Raw genomic sequence first — 20,589 nt, 5'->3', positions numbered from 1 at the left:
GAAACACTTAACACTTGAAATACTGCCTTAACTCGTGGTTGTGGCTGAAATAATTTGAAGACAAGGATGCTGGCCGAATGTTGCTGCAGAGGTGGAAACCACACACTGCCACTTGAAATGCAGACATAGCTGGTAATAAAACTACAGTGAAACCACAGTCCCGGGAATCAGTCTCTGCTTTTCTTGCTTGAATGTTTTTGGAAAACAGATTTCTGCTTTAGAGAAACTTATCGGCCTGTTCAAAATAAACAAACAGCACCTTATCTGGTAAGGTGGTGTCAGAGATGGATTGTATTAACCCTTTTTGTACCATGTCTGTTAAATGGTAAATTATTGGAGAAAGGGTTATCTATTTGTTTGTGTCCACACACAGAGCATAGGGTGCCAAAGCCTCTGTAATTGCTGTGATACAAACAACAGAACTTTCAATTTCCAGTTGTTGTTAGCTCATGGGGCAAGTCATGTAAAGAGCTTTTAGTGTGTGCTCAGAAGCCTTTATGCATAGATGAGGTTTCCAGCAATTGATCCACACACTGTAAAAATCAGTTGCATGTTGGCTCCATGCCTAGAGCTTGATTGTTCCCATCACTGGTGTCTGGTGAATGCTTTTTGCAAGGTACATAGAAATGGTCAAGTAATTGTCTCTTAAGCTTTTGTATATGCAAAGAACATACAATATGGAGGGCATCATCCTCTCTGGATTTATCAGCTACTACACAAATAGCCATTGTCTGTAGGGTTTTTTCACTGCATTCTAAGGGCTGTCTCTTCCAGTGCTGGCCCAACACATTAACACAGAGGAAACATCTTCAGTGCTTCAAATAGATATCTTTACAATTTTCACTTTAGTGGTGTTCCTTAGCAACCTGAAAACACACCTGACCTAACACAGTAAGGATACATCAGCATTTCTGCTCTGACTCAAACCTGCTATGATTATCTTAGCAAAGTTTAGGGTGACACTGTTGTGCTGTCATTTAGTGGTAAGGGAGAGAAGGGATGTTTCTTAGCTCAACCTAGGCACACACTTCTATCCTTTGCAGCCTTTCTACAAAAAGGAAATCTAGGAGCAGGCTTTTTTCAGCTTGGTATATGATTTATAGTTCTGTTTATACATTGTAGATTTTCCTGCATATTTGCTCAGGTGCCCATCTCCACATTCAAGTTGAATGCTGATGCTAGGTGCCGAATTTTCCTCTTGCAGCCCACAGGCATAAAAGATTTCTGCTTCAATGTCCATGGTATGTGCAAGATAAATATACAGTCCCAGAAGTGACAGAGTGGAGGCTTGAAAAGAACAGGAATTAAGTGAGAATAATCATTCAGGAGACCAACATACAAAGGGAAGAAACACCGCTGAGGCACAGTTCCATGCTAGCCTTTTCCTTGTTCTGTCAGGAGATAATTTGCTACTGGCTTGCCTTAACAAAAACAAATGATTGTACACTGTCTGGCAGCCCTAGTACTGTAACATGGTCAGAGAATCTCAGTGGAAATATATAGCCTGGTAGAAATTATTCTTAGCAAAGAATTCACAGTACCTGGGTTTGGGTGTGTACAATGTGCTGGCCCTCTTTCAGGACTATTTCTGAAAAGTAGCTGTCAGATTTTCTATTTTCACTCAGAGAAAACCAGAACACTACAGGTTTGTGCAGCAGATCTCAGCTGTAGAAACAAATAGCCAGGAAGGTCTGCTCTTAGCCAAAGCTCCAGCTGTTTATCAAAAGGCAGGCAGAGGTTTACAGGAGAGGTAGATATTAGAGTCTGTCCCTACAAAAAGCAGGAATCAAATGCAAATATGTCCTGCACAGGTCAGACTAGTGACTACACAGCACAGTAAGTCCCAAGAAACAACAGATAGTCACCCTCCACTTTGTGACAAGGTGTTTTAATGGCTGACTCCTGGGAGCAAAGGTGTCAAGGGTTAAGACTAGGCTGGCCACTAAATGAGTGACAGATGTTCTCTCTTAACCTCTCTCCCTTCCCAAAATGGAAGAGAAAGGGAATAATAGAAAGAGACTAATGAATTGGAAAACTAAAACTACTTTAATGAAAATATTTAGTAAAATGAAATATATACAAACCCAATAATGAACCCCACTCTCGTGATGACAGTTACGTCACTGTCACCACTGATGCTGGGGGCAAGCACTAGAAAAGTACCAGACTGAATTCAGTGGCAGATATGAACCAGATACAGAAGCTGCATTTGGGAGCTGGATTTGGGAACTCATGGATTGGGATCAAAGGCAGAACAGACAGAGTTTGAGCATAAAAGAAGTTTGACCCTGGTGATCCCTCAGCTCTAAACTGACTATGATGCATATGGAATGGAATCCCTTGCGGGTCAGTCTAGAGTTACCTGAACTGTCTGCTCCTCCCTACAGGTGCAGCCTTTTACTCTGCACCCCTACCTAGTACACAAGATTTAGCAGTGACCTTGGTCTGCACACCAGCCCTTGGTACTAACTCTAACCATCAATGTTATCATTGCTGGAAGCAGATGGGGTCTGCAAAAGCATGCTGTTAGCCATAGGAAGGGCAGTTACTGAGGTCAGATGGCTGAAAGGTCAAATCAATCAACAGAACTAGTTCTGTTCCAAATCAAACCAGGACAGGAGGGAAAAGATATGGGTCCTAATGCAAAACCTTCTTAAGACACAATGATTTATTCTGATTCTAGTGTTTGGTAGACTGAGTTTAAGAGGGCAGGCTCAATATAGAATCATAGAAAGATAGAATGCATAGGGGTTGGAAGGGACCTTTAAAGGCCATCTAGTCCAACACCCCTGCAGTGAGCAGGGACAACCCCAAATATGCATTTGAAGACAATACAGAGTGGGGTCTTAAGCACAAGATGAAAGAAGTGATTTTTTTATTTAGCAGTTCCAGTGAGCTTCAAGAAGAAAATCAGGCAAAACAGATGCCCACTCATCAACAGTTCTTCCAAAGTCAACTCCTGCCCTAAGTACAGATCTTCACTAACAAGCAGCACGTTAACTAAAGCTTTCTTACCAATGTTCACATATAGCGATAAACTAGAATATGGATCAGGAACTTCTATGCATTGGGCTATGGAAGTCTGATGAGGGAATGCAAATATGTGGTGGCTTGGCAACAGGAGGTGTACATCTATTTCATCGCATTGGCACAGATTTTCTAAGTCTCTTCAATGACACTGGAATGTAACTACTCTTGATCTCTTCCTCTTTCATTGCCATAACTCTATTTTGGCTACAAGCGTAAATTCTCCCCATTGTGCATGTAGCAGTATCTTTAAATGGAATGGAATAAGCTAACCTAAAGTAGACAGAGGCAAGGTAATTCCCCCTGACCAATGTTGCCTGGCTGTCAGGCCTGAACACAGTTATTTGTGGAAACCAGAAATGTATTGTACAATGTTTTCCCTCTCTTCCTTTCCAGAATAGCTGTGATGAGAAAGGAACTTTTCTGCAAGTTGCAAAGGACCTAGTCCATTCCTGATAATCCTGTGCTTTCAAAACTGCCTACAAATAAAAGTGAAATCCAAAAGTTTGTTCCTGCCATACAGGCCACACTGCTAACAGTGAAATGGTTTCCTAGTAGCATGACCTGCAGAGATGTCTAATAAGCATATGGATTTTCTCCTGCCAGTTTGTTTTTAATTAGATCTGAACAATAGAAGCTGACAGTGAAATCCCAGAGTCTCACCCTGAAAGTTCCTCAGCTTTTGGCTGGACTTTTTGTTTCTCCGTTGTTCTCAGTGTACTATGCAATCTGCTGCCTGGAAAGCTACACTAGCCCCACAACAGGAGGCTGCAGATAGCATCTTATTTGCATGTAACTCTCCATGCAGTTTTCGCAAGTAACTATCTAAAGAGCTCATTTCATTACAGAAGCACACTGAGGTGTCTGGAGGCACAATGCTTGTACAGCCTGCACTCAAACTTTGTCCTCCAGATTCAGATGTGCTACAGCTTGCAATTACATGTTATGTTTTGCTATACGGATACAGTGTGTTTTGCAAATTTGAGTGGAACAAAACCCAGAGTGACTTAAAAATCTGGGTCCTTCATTTCAGCTCTTCACATCTAAGATCTGTCTCCTGTTAGAGACTGTCCAGATTGCAGTTCATCAGAGGAAAGGCTGTTTTGCACTGCTTGTATACTGCAGTCCTGTTCAGGACCTCCATACAACACCACAAGAACCTCCCTCAGCAGACACTCATCTGACATGACAAAAGCTGATAACACAGATTCATTTTTGCCGCTAAAATGTGCCAAGGAAATTTAAATTCCAGCAGCATATAAAGAATCTATGAGGACCCTCCAATGACTGTAAAAATTCAAACCCTTATGTTGGTGGCAGTTAAAATTTAGCATGTACTGAAGAGATGCATTGTGTCAGCTGCATTATGAGAAAGAATCAGACATTACCATATGGCTCGATTTTTCCAAATAGCAGTTTTTTTAGGCATTCAGAGACTTAAATTTCCAATTGAATTTTAACTGCTTTGTTGTAACTACAACTGGCAAGTTGAACTTTAGCCTTGGTTTCTTTGATCCAGGACAAGAATGGGGGTAAAAGGAAGGGGGCTTGTTAACGCCAAAACATTCCAAACATTTTTATTTTTTTTTAGTGAGGGATGAATATTTCATCATACTTTGAATGTGACTAAACTGGAGGTGCAGTTATGAATAGGCTGAAAATTTCAACAAACCCCTTCACTTTCACACTTCACTGGCAAAGAGTTTGACAACAATCTGCACTTCCAATAGGTTTCATCTAAATATTCTAGTTCTTTTCTCAGGGTACTAAGACTCAGGCCTTCAGCTCTGCAGCACAGCTAGTTAGACAGTTTCCTAAGCAAATGCAGAGCTCAATATTTTGAAGTCAAAACGTTTGAGAATTTAATGAGATGATAAGCCTAATACATGTTGCCAGCATGCACTTCAGTTTCTGGCAATTGAAGACCTCGTGTTTCCTGGACCTGTGGCTCTATTGTGCACCCTCACGTAGGACCTATGTCCCACAGAACTTCTATGACAACAGCCCTCACTTGGTTTACAGCCCTGAGTTTCTATGTCAGCACAGTACAAGACATGGTTCCCAAAAAGCTATTAAACAAAATCTTGATGTTCTGAGTTCATGGAGGTAATTATTCAGAAAATAGCATGTCAGCTTCCAATGAATTTTTAAATGGTTTTAAGCTTAATCTGAAAACTAAAGTTTTATACAAACCCAGGCAGCCAACACTGAACACACACCAGTAAGGCAGCTGTCCCTCAGTGACTGCTCACCAAGGTTAGGATCCGCTGAGGCTCCCAAATCCTCAGGAGGAGTATTTTTCTTTTCAGATGTAAACTGCTCCCCTCCCCAGTCTAAGTATTGACTTAGCTTCCATGTCTAACTGAATACATCCAGGTTTCCGACAATACTTTTTCAGCGATCAAAGCTGAACAGTTTTAGCCTCAGAGAAAAGACTCCTACATAATCAGAATTTGAGCTACACTTTGGTTTTGAAGCCTATGATTCCATTCACAGATAGATGATTTCTCTTTATCCTTCCTGTTCTGCGTTGACCAGTTTTATGCTATTTCAGAGACCTGCTAAAACATGGATTACACTACAGCCATGAACTACACTATCAGAGGCTTTCCAGGTGATTTCTAGTTAGAATTGCTGTTGTGCCCAAGAAGAGAGAACAGATGCGTAGGAGGAAGTCAAGGTGCTGGTTGACAGATTAAGTGAAATTTTAACTATGATGAATACTATTTCTGTATTGGTCAGTCTTAAAAGAGGTTGGCCGAACCAATTAATGAGTTTGTTTTCTTTTTTACTAAGCGTGATGATACCAGTCACATGCCCTCCTGCATTACCCAGATGGGTCTGGGAAAAGTTCTACTAGAAGTTCCACTGTCCAGGGGAAATATTACATCTGCCCAAGATGTTTTCCTCATTTCAAGCTGTAACTCTCTCATTCTGGGTTAGAAATGGAAAACACAATTTGGATTGTGATGGTAACTACCTGGCGACACAGTGCATTCTCCGTCCGGTCAGATTTTGCAGCGTGTCGGCAGCACTATTGGAGTTCAGGTCTGTCCTGCAAGAATCACCCAGATGTAGTTTCTGGAGGGTTTATGTAAGAGGTCACGCACTTGCTGGCCTCTCCTGGCCTTGAATTCCTATGTGACTGCTTGAACAAAGTGGCTGTTGTTCTCTGTTGCAGTTCCATGCCTTTCACTTTCATAAATGAGATAGGAAGAAAGGGGGGAAAAAAGTGTCATAGCGTGCTGAGACTGACACTAAGCCATAGACTAACCTGAGTCGAAAGGGACACGTGAAGGACTGCGAGGCTGTGCGCCTTGGGAAGCCGCTACCCATAACTAGGTCACCATCCCGCACCACACTTTCCCTTCAGTGGAATCCGACCCGCGGCAGACACCTTCCCACCGAACACCGCGAGTCCCACGGAAAATAGGCGGCGTCCCGCAATGCCGCAGCTGGGCAGTGGCGTAAGCCGGGCCCTGCGGCCACCGTGGCCAGGGCGGCGCAGCGCGGCGAGCTGACGTCAGGACGGGGCTGGCGCTGGCCGCTGGTGGAACGGGGCCGGCAGCGGGAGCGGGGCTGGCAGCGGCAGGTAGGTGCAACGAGGCCTCGCCACCGCCTGGGAACCAGAGGCACCGGAAAGGGGGAAGAGGGGATAGCGGTGTCGCGGAGCACAGGGCACAGCTCCGTATGACCGCAGGTCCGGCCCGGCCGGCGCCGGCCGCGCGAAGGTCAGCGGGGCTGCGGAGCAGGCCGGGGCCGCCCCGGTCGGCGGGCCCGCAGCTGCTGGAGCCAGAGGGGCTTTCCAGGGGAGTGTCGGCGGCATCCCTGCTGCCGGCCCGGCTGCCGGGTTCGCGGACGGCGAGACGGAATTTTGAAGGCAGGGTTTGGCGGCCTCTGCGTGGCCGTATCTGCGTGGCAGTATCTGCGTGGCAGTCGTCGTCGTGAGACCGGGAGGGAGCGAGCGGCCGGGGGTGGGGCGCGGGAGCGGACCTGCGGGCGGCTGCCCGCGACACGGCGAGGAGGGGCGGGAGGGACAGCGAGACGGGGCCCGGGGCAAGCCTGCCCTGGGAGCAGTCCGGGTAGAGCTGTCGGCCTCGGTGGGAGAGGGAAGAAGGACGGTGATTGTCCACACCACCCGTAGTGAACGAGCAGTCTTTGAATCAAAAGCCGCATGTCTCGGCAGGACTGGGCAGTCGCTAGTGAAAAGTAAACAACATATGAAAAAGGCCTGTACGTAGGTCAGAAAGTTCCAAAACCAGGAAGCGTGCTTTTAAGGGGAGGGGGGCTGACGGGGTGATATTGGATCGCTCCTCTGAGCCTTTTTTGTTCACCTGAAGTCTTGAGCATAAAGTGACAGTGAGGTGTTACCTGGGACCAGCTCTGTAGTTAGGTCTGTGTGGCCAAGCCCCATCCATCTCCATGGTCTACAGAATCGGGTTCATTGCTAGTTTGACTGCATTAATCAGAACTGCTCAAGGAATTCCAAGCTGCAGTTAGAAACACTTGATTTGCTTTGAAGTTTGCTTTTCCTACCAGCCAGTGGTGTGTGAGAACAAGATATGACCTGGAATGGGCTGTTGGATATTTGAATGGGCTGTTTGGATATCTAAGAAAAAAACCCTTAAACTGCCATTCCAGGGCGCTGAAAGGGATAGCCCCAGCCCTTTTCTGCATTTACTCTCAACTTGTGTTCAGTTTTGGGTACTGCTATATGTAGATTTCAGTCACCAAGGAAGTGTTGAGGTGGCTGATAAATTGATGTATATTTGTTCAAATCCCATCTTCCATGTTGGTTTGCACTGAGCTAGTTTGACAAGCAAATAATAGTTGTAGTTGATCTTGCCAGGCTATCTTCTAGCTCTGCAAATAAGCTTTTAAACATAATGTGGGTTGATTGTGAATACTCTGTAGGGCTTGAAGTGAGTACTTGTACTTAAAAAGGAACAGAGAAGAATATCTAAGTGGTTTTGCACCTCCTACTTAAGTGCTGACAGATTGTTCTGTGTGATTCCTTGCTCTCTATTCAGAGATGAGGGGTTTGGGGCACTTAAATTTTGAGTTGGGAAAATGTGGTTGTTACATTTGAGATTACTGGGATTACAGGCAAAGTGCTTTACAGCTGCTGAAGCCTGTGTTGCTGTTGTATCCCTAGATAACCATGAGACATCCTATAATGTGAGACTTTGATTGTGAGCCATTCTATACTCACAGGCTAAATTTAGTTGTTTTTTCTTCGGTTCTTCCCCTTTATATTTCCAAGCTAAATCTAATTATGCTGTTTTGTAACAGAGTAAGTTTAAAGGCAGAAACAACTATTCAGTGGCCTAATCTAGCACTTGCAACAGATCTGAAGTTCACTCAAGTTCTTTGTTGGCTTTTCATCTACTAAAGGCCTCTGGAAACATACAGTGATTTCAGTAAGCAAACTAGCAGAAAGACATCGAAGCACCAATAGAGAGACCATTCCTGTCAAAACAAAGAGCAAGAAGATTGTTTCCTTGTAAAGGAGAATCCAGGGGGAGAGCATATACAGGGGTAGTGAGAGAATAAGGCTGTTTTGTTACTTTGGAAGAATAAATTTGTCTCTGTTTCTGGAGCTTTTTTTCTGTAGACAAGTGACAACAGCATGTTTAGACTTCAGAGCGGGACTGGGTAGCCAGCGTTAAAGCAGGATAGGAGTCTAACACTCCCTTTCAGTGGGTTATCAGCTAAATATTTGTTTTCTCAGCTATTACAAAAGACAAGAGTATGACATTTATCTTGGAGTTTATAATGTACCTCCAGGTGGTTCTCCCCATCACACATAAGCCTGTGCTGGATGTAGCATTCCTTCAATATGAAATCCTGCTGGCTATAGTCTTGTGGGCTTGCCCAGTTGTGTGAAGAGGACAAAGCTACAAGTAATATGTATATATGCCATGTACTGGATATATCAGAAAACAAGTGGATGCTTACTATCTCTATTCTCTTCCTTCCTCCCAGCTTTCAATACATTTCCTTGTCTGGGAGGAGTTCCTCTGTCTATTAAATCTACTATGCCACCTTTTCCCCCTCTTATGCTGCTACAAGTAGAATGTTGTCTGGTAGGATTAAGTCCCTCATTGGCTTGCCAGCCCCACAAATAATTTCTGAAAAAGGCAGCATTCTCAAGGGAGGCTTAAAACGCTTCTGATTTTGCTTTCCTAGTTCAGTTGTATTCAGATAGTTGTATTTTAATCCATGTTTAGAACAATAGTCAGAACATTACTATGCTACAAAATAAAACCTCATCCTCCAATATATCCTGTGCTTGATCTGTTTACTTTAGCACGTTCATAAACTGGAGTGCAGTGGCCAAGTGATTAATGTGATGAATTTAATGCAGGGTCCTTCCCATGCCATTTCAAGCCTCACTGAAAAGTTGTGGAGAAACGAGAATCTCACTTTATAGACTTCACTTTTACTGATTTCAATTCATCTTGGTGGGAGCTAGTGACAGAGGGAGCTGTTTGGAAGAAATACAAGTCATAAAACCAGTTTTCTCCTTCCTGTTTGAGATTAAACTGCTTCAGCTTTTGTTTTGGCTGGACTTTGAGCTAGTGAACGAGAAGAACAGAAGAGGAAGTACAGAAAAGGGAGATAGAGAAGTGAAGGTGCTTAGTAACTTGAGACTGCAGAACAGGGGAAGCACACGTAATGTACACAAGAACAACTTTGAAAGGAACTTCTGGTGAGTCAGGAAGTGAGTCATTCCAGTCTGGCTATTCCCTGTGTTGCAAAGTAGTAATTGTAAGCTTGTTCATTTTCCAGTTAAACTTAAAAGTGGTCTTTGATGATAACGTTGATTGCTACAATTGCACGTTTGTTCCATTTGTTGTGTCACAGAATACTAATTGTGCCTTACAGAGTATTTTCACCTGAGATCTGCTGCGTTTCTCTACAATACTAGCTGGGTACATACAGATACAATGATAATATATGATACTATATCTTGAGATGCTTCTTTCTAATATATCATTATGAAATACTAAAGACTACTTTTCTCGCCCTCACCTTCCTCTTCCACCTGCTAGGTTACTCAACAATGGCATTTGTGAAGAGCGGATGGCTGCTCCGGCAAAGTAAGTCACGGGTCTTTTACTTCCTTTTCTCCCCACCTTGCCTAACTTCTTCAGAAAACACCAGAGCAACTTAGTAATTCACAGGCCTTTCTTAAAACAAGTCTCTAGCTCTGTGGGTTGGTTTATGGTGGGGTTTTGTTTGTTTACTTTTCAGACACTTCACAAAATGCCCTGTCATGACAACGCTTCCATGTGACTTTTTGGGTATACAAGGGGGAAACAGGATATACCATATCTGAGGTGTCTGACTGGTATTCAGCTTCAGATGCTGCATAAGTGGAGACTTGGAGACTTTACCTGATACCTTAACTTAATGTCCTCAATTAGTCATGACCTCTGCTTGTTCTTGCAGCAAGTAAGAACTAAACCACCAAGTTATGCATTTAAATTCACTTGCGACTTTTGAATACTAGATAAAACATCAATCTCAGTTCTGTCACGTCCTGAAGTAGCTATGCTGTAGTACAGGGTTTTGCTTGGCACCTCAGAATATCTGGGGCAACTGTGAAGGGTTTCTTGGTTTATTTTTTATTAACTCTAGGACACAAATACTTCCCAACATGTGCCTTAAAAAGCAATTTTCTGATTTGTAAGGTACTATTTTACGGCGCTGGAAGAAGAACTGGTTTGATCTTTGGTCTGATGGCCGCTTAGTATTCTATGATGACCAAAATCGCCACGACATTGAAGATAAAATCCACATGCGAATCCATTGCATCAACCTCAGAGTGGGGAATGAATGTCGAGGTAATAACAAAACCTTCAAGATTAGTGTATTCAGAGATTCTTTACAACTTCAGCATATCATTTACAACATTACTGAAAAGTAAATATGAGCAAGAAGTGTGCAGCTTCATTGTGAAAAGAAAACAACCCACACTCTTCAGTCCTGCTACCCCCTTTCCCCACTCCCCCTTCCTCCACATAAAAAAACAACTCCAACCCAACCAACTCCTATGTTCCCTCATAGATACCCAGGGCATGGTATCACCATGTGATAGATTACAACGGGGTTCAATACTTCCTTTTGAAAGTCAGTGAGGACAGTGTACCATATAGGCAGGAGGCAGGCATGCATGTGAGGATGGGATGCTCACAATAGTCTTGCCTGACTGTTGTGTTACTGCTGTAATTATAGTGCTGGCTGGAGTGAGAGGCAGGACTGGAAATGGGAAACCGCAGGTCAAGAGAAGTGGTTCTGCATCTCTGCTCTGGTGAGACCTCACCTGGAGTACTGTGCCCAGCTCTGAGGCCCCCAGCACAACAAAGCAGGTCCTGCTGGAACAGGTCCAGAGGAGACCACAAAAATGATCAGAGGGAACACCTCTCCTGTGAAATCAGGCTGAAAGAATTGGGGCTGTTCAGCCTGGAGAAGGCTCCAGGGAGACCTTAAGCTACATTTCAGCATCTGAAGAGGGGCTACAGGAATGCTGGAGAAGGACTGTGTAGAAAGGCTTGTAGCATAGAACAAGGGGGAATGGTCTGAAACTGAAGCAGGGTAGATTTAGGTTGGACATAAAGAGGAGGTCTTTACAATGAGAGTGGTAAAATACTGCAAAGGGTCACCTGGGGATGTGTTTGAGGCTCTGTCCCTGAAGACAATGCAAGATCAGACTCGATGTGGCTCTGGGTAGCCTGATCTAGTTGGAGGTGTCCCTGCTGACTCCAGGGAGGTTGGACAAGATGACCTTTGAGGGTTCCTTCCAATGTAATGCAATCTGTGAATCAAGTACTACTAAGTTCACTTCCAGCATTTTTTAGTACTGTACTTGATACAGACATAAGTGTTGGAAAGTACTTATTGCTAAGTATGGATTGGTTCTGCTGTAAGACACTTGCTTTGCGTAGGAATGATGTTCAAAGCTACTTATTTTCATACTCTTTAAAGGGCAAGAATGGGTTATTTCATTCTGTAGTCATTTGTTCTGAGGCCATGGAAAGCAGCTACTACTATTTATTTTGTCCAGATGTTTGCATAAACTCTCCCTTCTTGCAAATGCAGTCATGAAATTGTGGTTATAGATATTTCATAACTGGTCTCTTTTTTCTGACTCAGATTTCCAGCCTCCAGAAGGGAAACAGAGAGACTGTTTACTGCAGATTGTTTGTCGTGATGGGAAGACAGTCAACCTCTGTGCAGAGAGTGCAGATGACTGCCTGTAAGTCTGCCAGAAAATACTGGGTTTGCTGCCTCTTCCTCTTTTACCTTTCTTTTCCTTCCTCTCCCTAATTCTTTTCCTTCCTTCAGACTTCCAGAAGGCCATTTTAAGAAAGTTTTCAAGCAAAAGTGAGCTGTCAGTGACAAAAACCAGCTCTCCTATAAGTTAACTGCAAGTAAGTCACTGAGAACACTGAAGATGCTACTCCAGGAGGAATAAAAGAATCTTATTAATATAGTTAATGCCACACTTGCTGAACAGATTTTGGTTTTCATTTTCTCTATTCTTCAAATAGTACATGACCTTGCTTAGGCCAGGGATGTCCCAGTCAGCAGTGAAAGGAAGAATACTCCATTATTGTGAACTCTCAGCTGAGCTTGGCTACATATAGTTGGATAACATCTATCATCAGGGCTTGCCAGGTGTCTGCCAATGCATTGAGCATGCTCCCAGCCATATGGCAGCATGTTACCTAGCTGTTAGGACCTGCAAAACAGACTCTATTCCTTCTCATGTTCCTCCTCAGCTCTGCTAAGAAAGTAATTATTTCTCATTCTTGGTGTAGCACCTTTGTGCATCCATTTTAGTGTATTGCTAGGCTGTGACACTTAGAGTATCCTAAACTCTGCTCCTGCAGTATTAACCAGTGGTTGCTAACTTAATTTTTTTCACAGACCTAAAAAGAAAAAGTGGCATTAATTTTTGTCAGTGTTCCACTAAACAATGGCTTGGGGTTTTTTTGCAGGGCATGGAAAATTGCTCTCCAGGATGCCAGAACAAACACAGTAAGTGTGCTGCCTAGACCTCATATTGATAGGGAAGCAACATATCAGCACTACATGTGGTTTATCAGTTTACTTCCAAAATCACATTGTGTCCTTTTGACCTAGAGAAAAACAGGGTCATAAGCATGATGCTAAGTCTTGTGGGTGGGGAGAGAAGAGAACGATCCTCTAGAGCACAAGCACATGTTGTTCTTGCGTTTGGGTCTAGGCAAATAGAGTATGGGTGGAAGTGATTGATTTCAGGGAATGATTTCTCTGTGGATATTGATGTTTGAGAAGCTGGTCTGTAAGGGAAGCAGTCAGTGAGGCTGTGTGTAGAAATGAAATCTGCATCCAGTAAAAATGCACTTTCTAGTGTTTGTGTCCTACCAGGTGTAGTGCTAAAGAAAGCTTACTGCAAAGAAGCTTTTGGTTAATGTAGATCCATTAGAGTGCAAGATGCCTCTTGGCAGACTAGGCGAGGAGCAAGAGGTACTTGGAGGGGATTGCAGGCTTGCTGACAAATGAGTATATTACCTCTGAATCAGCATGCTAGCTGTGAAGAGAGAAGAGGTAAGGAATCACAAAAGCCTTTCTGTGAGTCTTGTCACCTCTGCCCCAAAACAAGCAAGCCCTCCAAATCCCTACAGTTAAATTTCTTGTACTATTATTTTATTTTTAAAATCTCCTCACGGCCAGAAAGCAAGAGGTGGTTAAGAACTTTGACAGTGATTGGGTGCTGCTTTTGACTACTGCATTTGTTTCCTTTGTCTGCTCTTGCAGAACTTGGTGATACCACTCTAGGGTGCCAAGAGGCAGCTAGCTTAGTTGTGAAGACTTTTTGATGTGGAAACAAAGGGTGAACAAGAGAGTAATTTCTAAAACTGAGGCTATATGCTTGCCTGTACCTGCGTGCATGTGCGTGTACACGCACATAGGTAAGGAATTGTATGGCTTCTTCCTGTGGGTGTTCAGGCTTTTGCATTCTCCCAGGTCTGCTCCCCAAGTAATTGGGGTTTTTTTGAAGCCCTTTATAAAGTACTCACTGCTTCCTTAACATGAAGCATGTGTAAAGTTTCCTCTTTTCTTTTGGGATCATTCTTTTTAATCCTTGCAGTACTCTCACTGGTTGTCTATAGGGAAAATGTGATAACTGCTATCTTCCCCTGGTGTTTAGGGCTACATGGGATCTGATGTGATGTATGATGAGACAGCCATTTCCTCAGCCCCTCCTCCCTACACAGCTTATGCCACACCATCACCTGAGGTAAGAGTTGTAGTTGCAAAGCATTGGAAGTGAGGTAGCAGCTGTCCTTCAGGCACTCAAACTGTACTCCTAAAATGCTGTGTTTCACAGTTGACTCAGCTTTGAGGTGTGTACAAAAAGAGAGTGAGAGCAAGGTACTAGCAATCTATTGTCATTCCTATTTCAGATGGATTTCCTCTGAAAGGGATGAGGCAGACTGGGCTGGAAGGGATGGCTGCTCAGTGAACTTGGAAAATAAAGCTCCTTAGAGACAGGGCACAAGTTACTTGGCCAATCTTGAAAAGTACTGGCTTGTAACATAAGGAGGTGTGACTACACTTTCACATTGTGTAAGCACTGGAAGGATATAAAATCAGGAGTGTTAAAAATAAAATTTAATGACTGGAGCTGTCACTTTTAACACATAAGGGTTTTGTTGTATCCAAGATGTCTTAGCAACACAATTGCTCTAGCTCCTGGATGCACACTTCTTTTGCAGGAGAGAAGCAGTGCTAAAGCTGAACCAGTATACACTAGGTATCCTTGGATGTTCTGACTGACATGCAGTGATAACACAGAGGGATGGTTTGGGGTAGTATCACTCACTGCACTATATGTGCTCTACTTCAGCCCTTCACTCCTAAAATTAGAGATGGCACTGGGAGCTCTGTCAGAGCTAGCAGTGGGCCTCCTGTTTTGAAGAACCAAATGCTTCCAAAACATGAGGCTACAGAGTATTTGTCCTGAATCTGATACTTATGTTCAGTGTGCTAGAGGAAAGTTGGTTGGAGTTTCTTGCAATCAGCTGCTGCATGCCTGGTACTTCTGAGCTCTTCAGAGAGCTGTTATTGGCATGAGGGCAGAGAGGAGAAGCTGGTGAGGCTGCTGTGTCTCTGCCCAGTGATTCATGCTCTGCCTCTGCTATTCACCATCCAGGAAGGATGGAGAGTGAATGCTTCTTAAGAGCACTTATTTTTTCCAAGCAGCTTTTCTCAATCCTTTCCAGGAAGCAGAAAGTATAACAATATAGACTGGGTATTTTAGTGAAACTTTAACTGCATTAGAAATGAGGGAGAACTGAACAAAGTACTTAATCAGATGCATAGCAAGGAATCCTGCTATAATGGACATATTTTATTTGACCAGGTTTATGGCTACGGCTACGATCAGTACAATGGTGCATATCCCCCTGCTGGTCCTCAAGTCTACTATGCCTCCAATGGACAAGCTTATGCTGTTCCCTATCAGTATCCATACCAAGGTAATCAGTATCACCCATATCCTTCATTTTCCTACAGAAGCTATTTGAGTCAGTCTTTCTGACTTTAATTCTATTAATCCTTTACCACCCAATACTTCACACAAAGCAATAGAAAGAAACCTGGCTTGTACCTGGAACCAAGTCCTCTTTACCCTTGCACAACAAATGACCAGGCAAACTTGTATTAAGAGATTTGACCTTCCCAGTGAGGTTCCAGCATATTTAAATTACTTCATAACTCCTGTTGAAACACCCAGAACTCTCTAACTCCAGCGGGCAGCATGTTTTCTCAGGGAAGATAGAAGAGCCAGAACAAGATTCAGTACTCCACACTGGGCTTTTATGGAGCTTTTCAATTCATGTTACTTTCACACCTAGCTAAATTGTGTCAACTCTGATGTTCAGCTATGGCCTCAGAATTAAATGCAAGTTTCAGAGGTAAATCCACTCCCAAAGCATGGTTGTAATTGGTTGTTTCCCCATGTGCCATAAGGCAGTATATCTACCCTTGTGAAGTCTCTGTTGCTTTGTTCAGGTTTGTATAGCTTTCAACCCCAGTAACAGATGAAATAATAAAATTTTAGGTTGTGCTTTTAATCTTAAGTCACTTATTTTTTATTAATTTTGCACAGAGAGCCCAAATTCTACACAATTGGGGCTTTAGAGTACTATGAATAATACAAATTAGAAGATTTAACTTAGTAATTGTTTATGATCTGGCTCTGCAAACAAGAATTTCTATTCAGAAATTTGGAAGGGAAATCAGTACTACGATGCTTGCTTTGCAGGTAGGAGCTAAGTCATGCAGGCAGGGCTTGTACAAGCCTGTTGCAGAGCAAGGGTCAATTGGTGCTTTCTTGAGCCGTAGGTTAATTCCTTACTACTGGACCAATCCTAATCCTTCCTTATAACAATTTCTCATTATCTAGGACCTTATGGCCAGCCCCCTGCAAACCACGTCATCATTCGTGAGCGTTACCGTGACAGTGATGGAGATCTTGCACTGGGCATGCTTGCTGGAGCAGCAACTGGAATGGCTCTGGGTTCATTATTCTGGGTTTTCTAGATTACCCTTTCCTTATCTTTGTAGTTCCAAAAATCTTGATTGTGTGCAATAATATATTGGCAATGTTGTTTACTGTTAAACTTTAAGAAATGCAATAGTTATTTTTCAGTAGTGACATCTTAATAACTGATTCTTAACTGTCTTAAGGAGAGTTTAAAGGCACCCTTTAGTTAAATGGTTGGAGATGGTATGTTCTGCTCTTGCATTCATTCTGATATTTGGAGTTGAAAGGATTTATACTGACAGGGATCAATGTAGGCAGCAATGTAAAGTAGCAGTTACTAGCTTTATGAACAGATTGTTATTGTAAACATTGCAGAAAAACCCCTGCATTTTCTGGGGGGTCTAAAATCTAGTCCAAACAGGAGGTTTATGGGAGTCCTGTGCTATTATGTATGTACTACTGGCTTCTAAACATTCCCTGGATAAACCTACAGCTCAGCAGAAACTCCTTGGCATTATATAGCCTACCATGCTTGGGAATTGTTTTGTTTTCAAACTTGCCTGCAGTGTGTTTTCTTAAATGGAGTCCTATACATGTTTCACACCACCGAGATGAAGTATAAGCAAACCACTAAGAAGCAACAGCATTCCTCAGTTCTTTTGTTCTCACAGAAATGTGAATGGCCAAGGAAGACCAATGTTTGTTCCACCTCTCTCTTTAACCTGAATAATTTTTCTCTGCTCAGATGGAAGTAATGGATTTTTAGCTTTGCAAGTGGTCTTTCTTGTCTGTATAACGCTCACCTTGGACACTGTACCAACTGCATTGTTGAGGAAGAGGCCATTGTCTAGTGTCTCTGCTCATTACTGCTATTGCTCTGCAGAGTCTGCAGGAGGAGAACTATCTTGAACAGCCCTTGTCCTGTTTGGCCTACCAGAGCCCCACTGCACACAGTAGTAGTCAGAAGGGAAGAGACAAACAGCACAAGTAGTCCCTGCACACAGGCACTTTGATCTTAGCTGCCTTGCCATAGCTAGGATAGACTGTCTGCCTCTTAGCCCCCGAAGTTTACTGAACCAGTTTAATTATTTGCAACTAGTTTTGAGCACAGCTGAGCCTGGGTTTGTTCTGTGCACATTTGCTCCCTCACATTTGCTTCTTCTGCCTATGACTTTTAAAAAAACACTCCAAAGTACCTCGCTGGTTTAGCCGGTGTGTCTAGCTCCTTGTACAGTGTGCTCCTGCAGGCTGCTGTGCTGTGGATTGTAACCTGGAGTGCAACCATTGCATGTGTTGTGTGGACTGTTACCTTACCCTGTTATAATCCGTGCTGAGCTGAGCTTGGCAGGGGAAAGAAAGCTCTGAAGAAATGCATGTGCTTTTTTATTCAGGTAAAAGAGGCAGGGTGCCTGAGTTCTTTATAGTAAGAGGACTTATTTTTATACTCCACTTTCAGCTTCCTGCATTGATACTGTTCTAATATGTTAAGGCTTTGTTACGCTTTCATTCAGAAGTAGGTTAATTTCCTTAAGGTTCCTGTATGTCAGGAGAGATGAAAATACATGAGAACTTGCACCCATATGAATTTAGATCAAGCCTCAATCCTTTTCATTTCATCTTAAAGTTCTCTTGGCTCTATCCAACATATTTCAGCAATAGAGGTCTTGAACAAGAGTTTGGGTAGCATCCAGGGGAAGTACTAAGATTTTCTGAGTCTTAGGACCAACAAACTGAAATCAACAGAAGTAAACAGATGGATATAATCTTGGTTGCATTACTAAGACTGGACCTAATCTGTGGAATGTAAACTTCTTTCAAGAAACTTTGTTTTGCAGCAGTACACCAACGTGCATGCATGTCCTTTCACTGATTAATAAAGGCTGTGTTCTGCCAGTGGTACATACTGAAAGGACTTGCTGGATGTTCAAAAGAGGACTAAAGCGAAAGTTTCCTATTGCTAGTCCAAACCAAAGCAAATTGGAGTAAACTACTAAAGTTCTCTTAGAGGTCAGAAGGAGACTGGAACTTAAGTGAACAAATATTTTTACCCTTTTTGAGCCTTTAGATAACCTGGAAGCTAATTACAGGCCTACACTGCTGTTCAGTTTGTGCTTTGCAGTATAGTTAAGTCTGCAGAATGTCTCCATCTCCTCTGTGTGACATTTAGATTAAGTGGGGGGGGAACAAAACAATTGAATGGCACTGTGATTTCTGTTGAATTTCATGATGATTGTGAAAGAATAGCACAAAGTGAATCAGCTAGTAATTTATTTTAAGTTCAGTGATTTATTGTGTAAGCTTTTTGTTTGTGGTTTTTTTGTGGGTTTTTTGTTTGTTTTGGGTTTTTTGGGGAGTTTTTTTTGCAAGTGGTTTCGATCAAGCAAGGGAGTATGTCTGTTGCACTTTCAGGAGATAACTGCATCTAGATCCCCAGTGACTTCAAGTAAAGTACGTAAGATAAAGAGTGTTGATGCAAAACATTCCTGGCTTGAATTTAAAGGAAGAAATGATATCTTAAAAGTTCAGATTGTAAGTGTCCATTAAATAAATAAATAAAGACCTTACCCCATCCCAAGGGGACAAAAACCTTTAAAAGCTGAAGATTCTAGTTCCATTTTAGTAACATGAGGCTGCGTTTATATAAAAACAAAACTAATGAGCTACTTTTCAGTCCCACTAGCATAGGCAGTGAGAAAGTAGAACGTGAGAGCAGTTATCTTACTGCAAGTACTTCAAGCATTTCTGATCTCACTGCAAGAAATAGAAGTATTGGTGCACAAAGGAGCACTTTTTTGCACTGATTGACCTTGCTTCCTGAAGACATGGCTGTACCTCTTGTTGCTCAGGAGAGGAGTGGAGGTTTGACTGTATCAATACTAATGTGTGGCTGGATATGTAGTCATGACTTGGTAGCCTTTCTCTGCCTGATCCAGTACTTCATATATCTGCAGTTTGTGTAGATCCTGGTTTGAGCTGAAGGAGTAGGGCTCAGGTGGATTTTGGGGCTTGGAGTGACTGCCTGTCCAGCTTCTGCAGATAGGTAATACCATTGTGATGGGAAGAGGCAGCAGGTGTGGTAAGATCATTTTCAAAACAGACTGAAATGATAGTCCTAATCAGGTGTTTGTTTCCAAGTGGTGCTATTCATGATGCTGTGATACCAATTTTACCTGCACAGCACCCAAGCACATGCTTTCTTGCCTGGAGTCCAGTTACATGGAAGGACCACAGCCACTATGCCGTCACTGTTTTTTACAGCGTATGCCATCAGTTAAGCACAACCAAGTCTGTTGTATAGCAGTTACAGTCCATCCAGAAACTAATGTCAGTGCTTACAGTGGTCACCAGTGTATATGCTCATCTGTGACTAGTTATTTTATGATACTCAGTTCTGGACAGCTAGACAGAGGCAGGCTTCCAGAGAGCAAGTCTGACCACATCAGAGATGGACCAGGGACCCTCCCAAATTCTTAGTTACATGTGAAAACTTAGCCATTGGCTTGTTTTCCTTGAATGTGGGGGGCTAGGGAGCCAGCCTCTTCTAGTAAGTGGGCATAGGCTCATGAACTAGAGAAGAGGGGGTGGGAAATGTTAATGTACAGAGAACTGCACAGACTTTTGGCAGACATTGTTATGAGTGCTGAAGCACGATCTGAGCTGTGTCTAGATGGAGCTATCCTAGTTGTCACACAACACTGGCTTAATTTTGTTTATTCTTCAATAGAGATTTAATAGGTGCTGAAACCAGCTAAACAAGCTGAGTAAAGGAGAAAATTCACACTTGGGTTCCTCAGATATGTTTATGGCTTTTCTTCCTCATGCTGTGACTAAGATGTGTGTAAGTCACGGAGGGTAGCATGCAGCAAATGTTTTCTCCCCCCAGATCCTTCATGTTCTTGTGCACTCTCTAACTACTGATTTTACTACATGTCCTCATTCCCTTGTTAATTTACAGCAAACCCTTAGCAATAAAATTCATATTTAAGTGTAATTGTTTTGACTTGACATGTTTACTAGCC

The 20,589-nt window shown here is 42.8% G+C and overlaps 1 protein-coding gene across 1 annotated transcript; it reads left to right on the top strand.

Moving 5' to 3' along the window:
- Nucleotides 1-6,499: 6,499 nt before the first annotated feature.
- On the top strand, nt 6,500-19,332 carry PLEKHB2 (pleckstrin homology domain containing B2). The gene is made up of 8 exons (XM_054166353.1): nt 6,500-6,619; nt 10,083-10,130; nt 10,725-10,877; nt 12,187-12,289; nt 13,035-13,074; nt 14,231-14,320; nt 15,446-15,560; nt 16,490-19,332. Exons 2-8 carry the CDS (start codon nt 10,094-10,096, stop codon nt 16,624-16,626), a joined length of 675 nt encoding a protein of 224 aa, XP_054022328.1. The 5' UTR covers nt 6,500-6,619; nt 10,083-10,093; the 3' UTR covers nt 16,627-19,332.
- Nucleotides 19,333-20,589: the final 1,257 nt, after the last annotated feature.

Source organism: Dryobates pubescens, chromosome 13 (genome assembly GCF_014839835.1).
Source record: "Dryobates pubescens isolate bDryPub1 chromosome 13, bDryPub1.pri, whole genome shotgun sequence".
Taxonomy (NCBI): Eukaryota; Metazoa; Chordata; class Aves; order Piciformes; family Picidae; genus Dryobates; species Dryobates pubescens.
The sequence above is the reverse complement of the archived record's forward strand: the minus strand, read 5'-3'. Positions and strand labels throughout refer to the sequence as shown.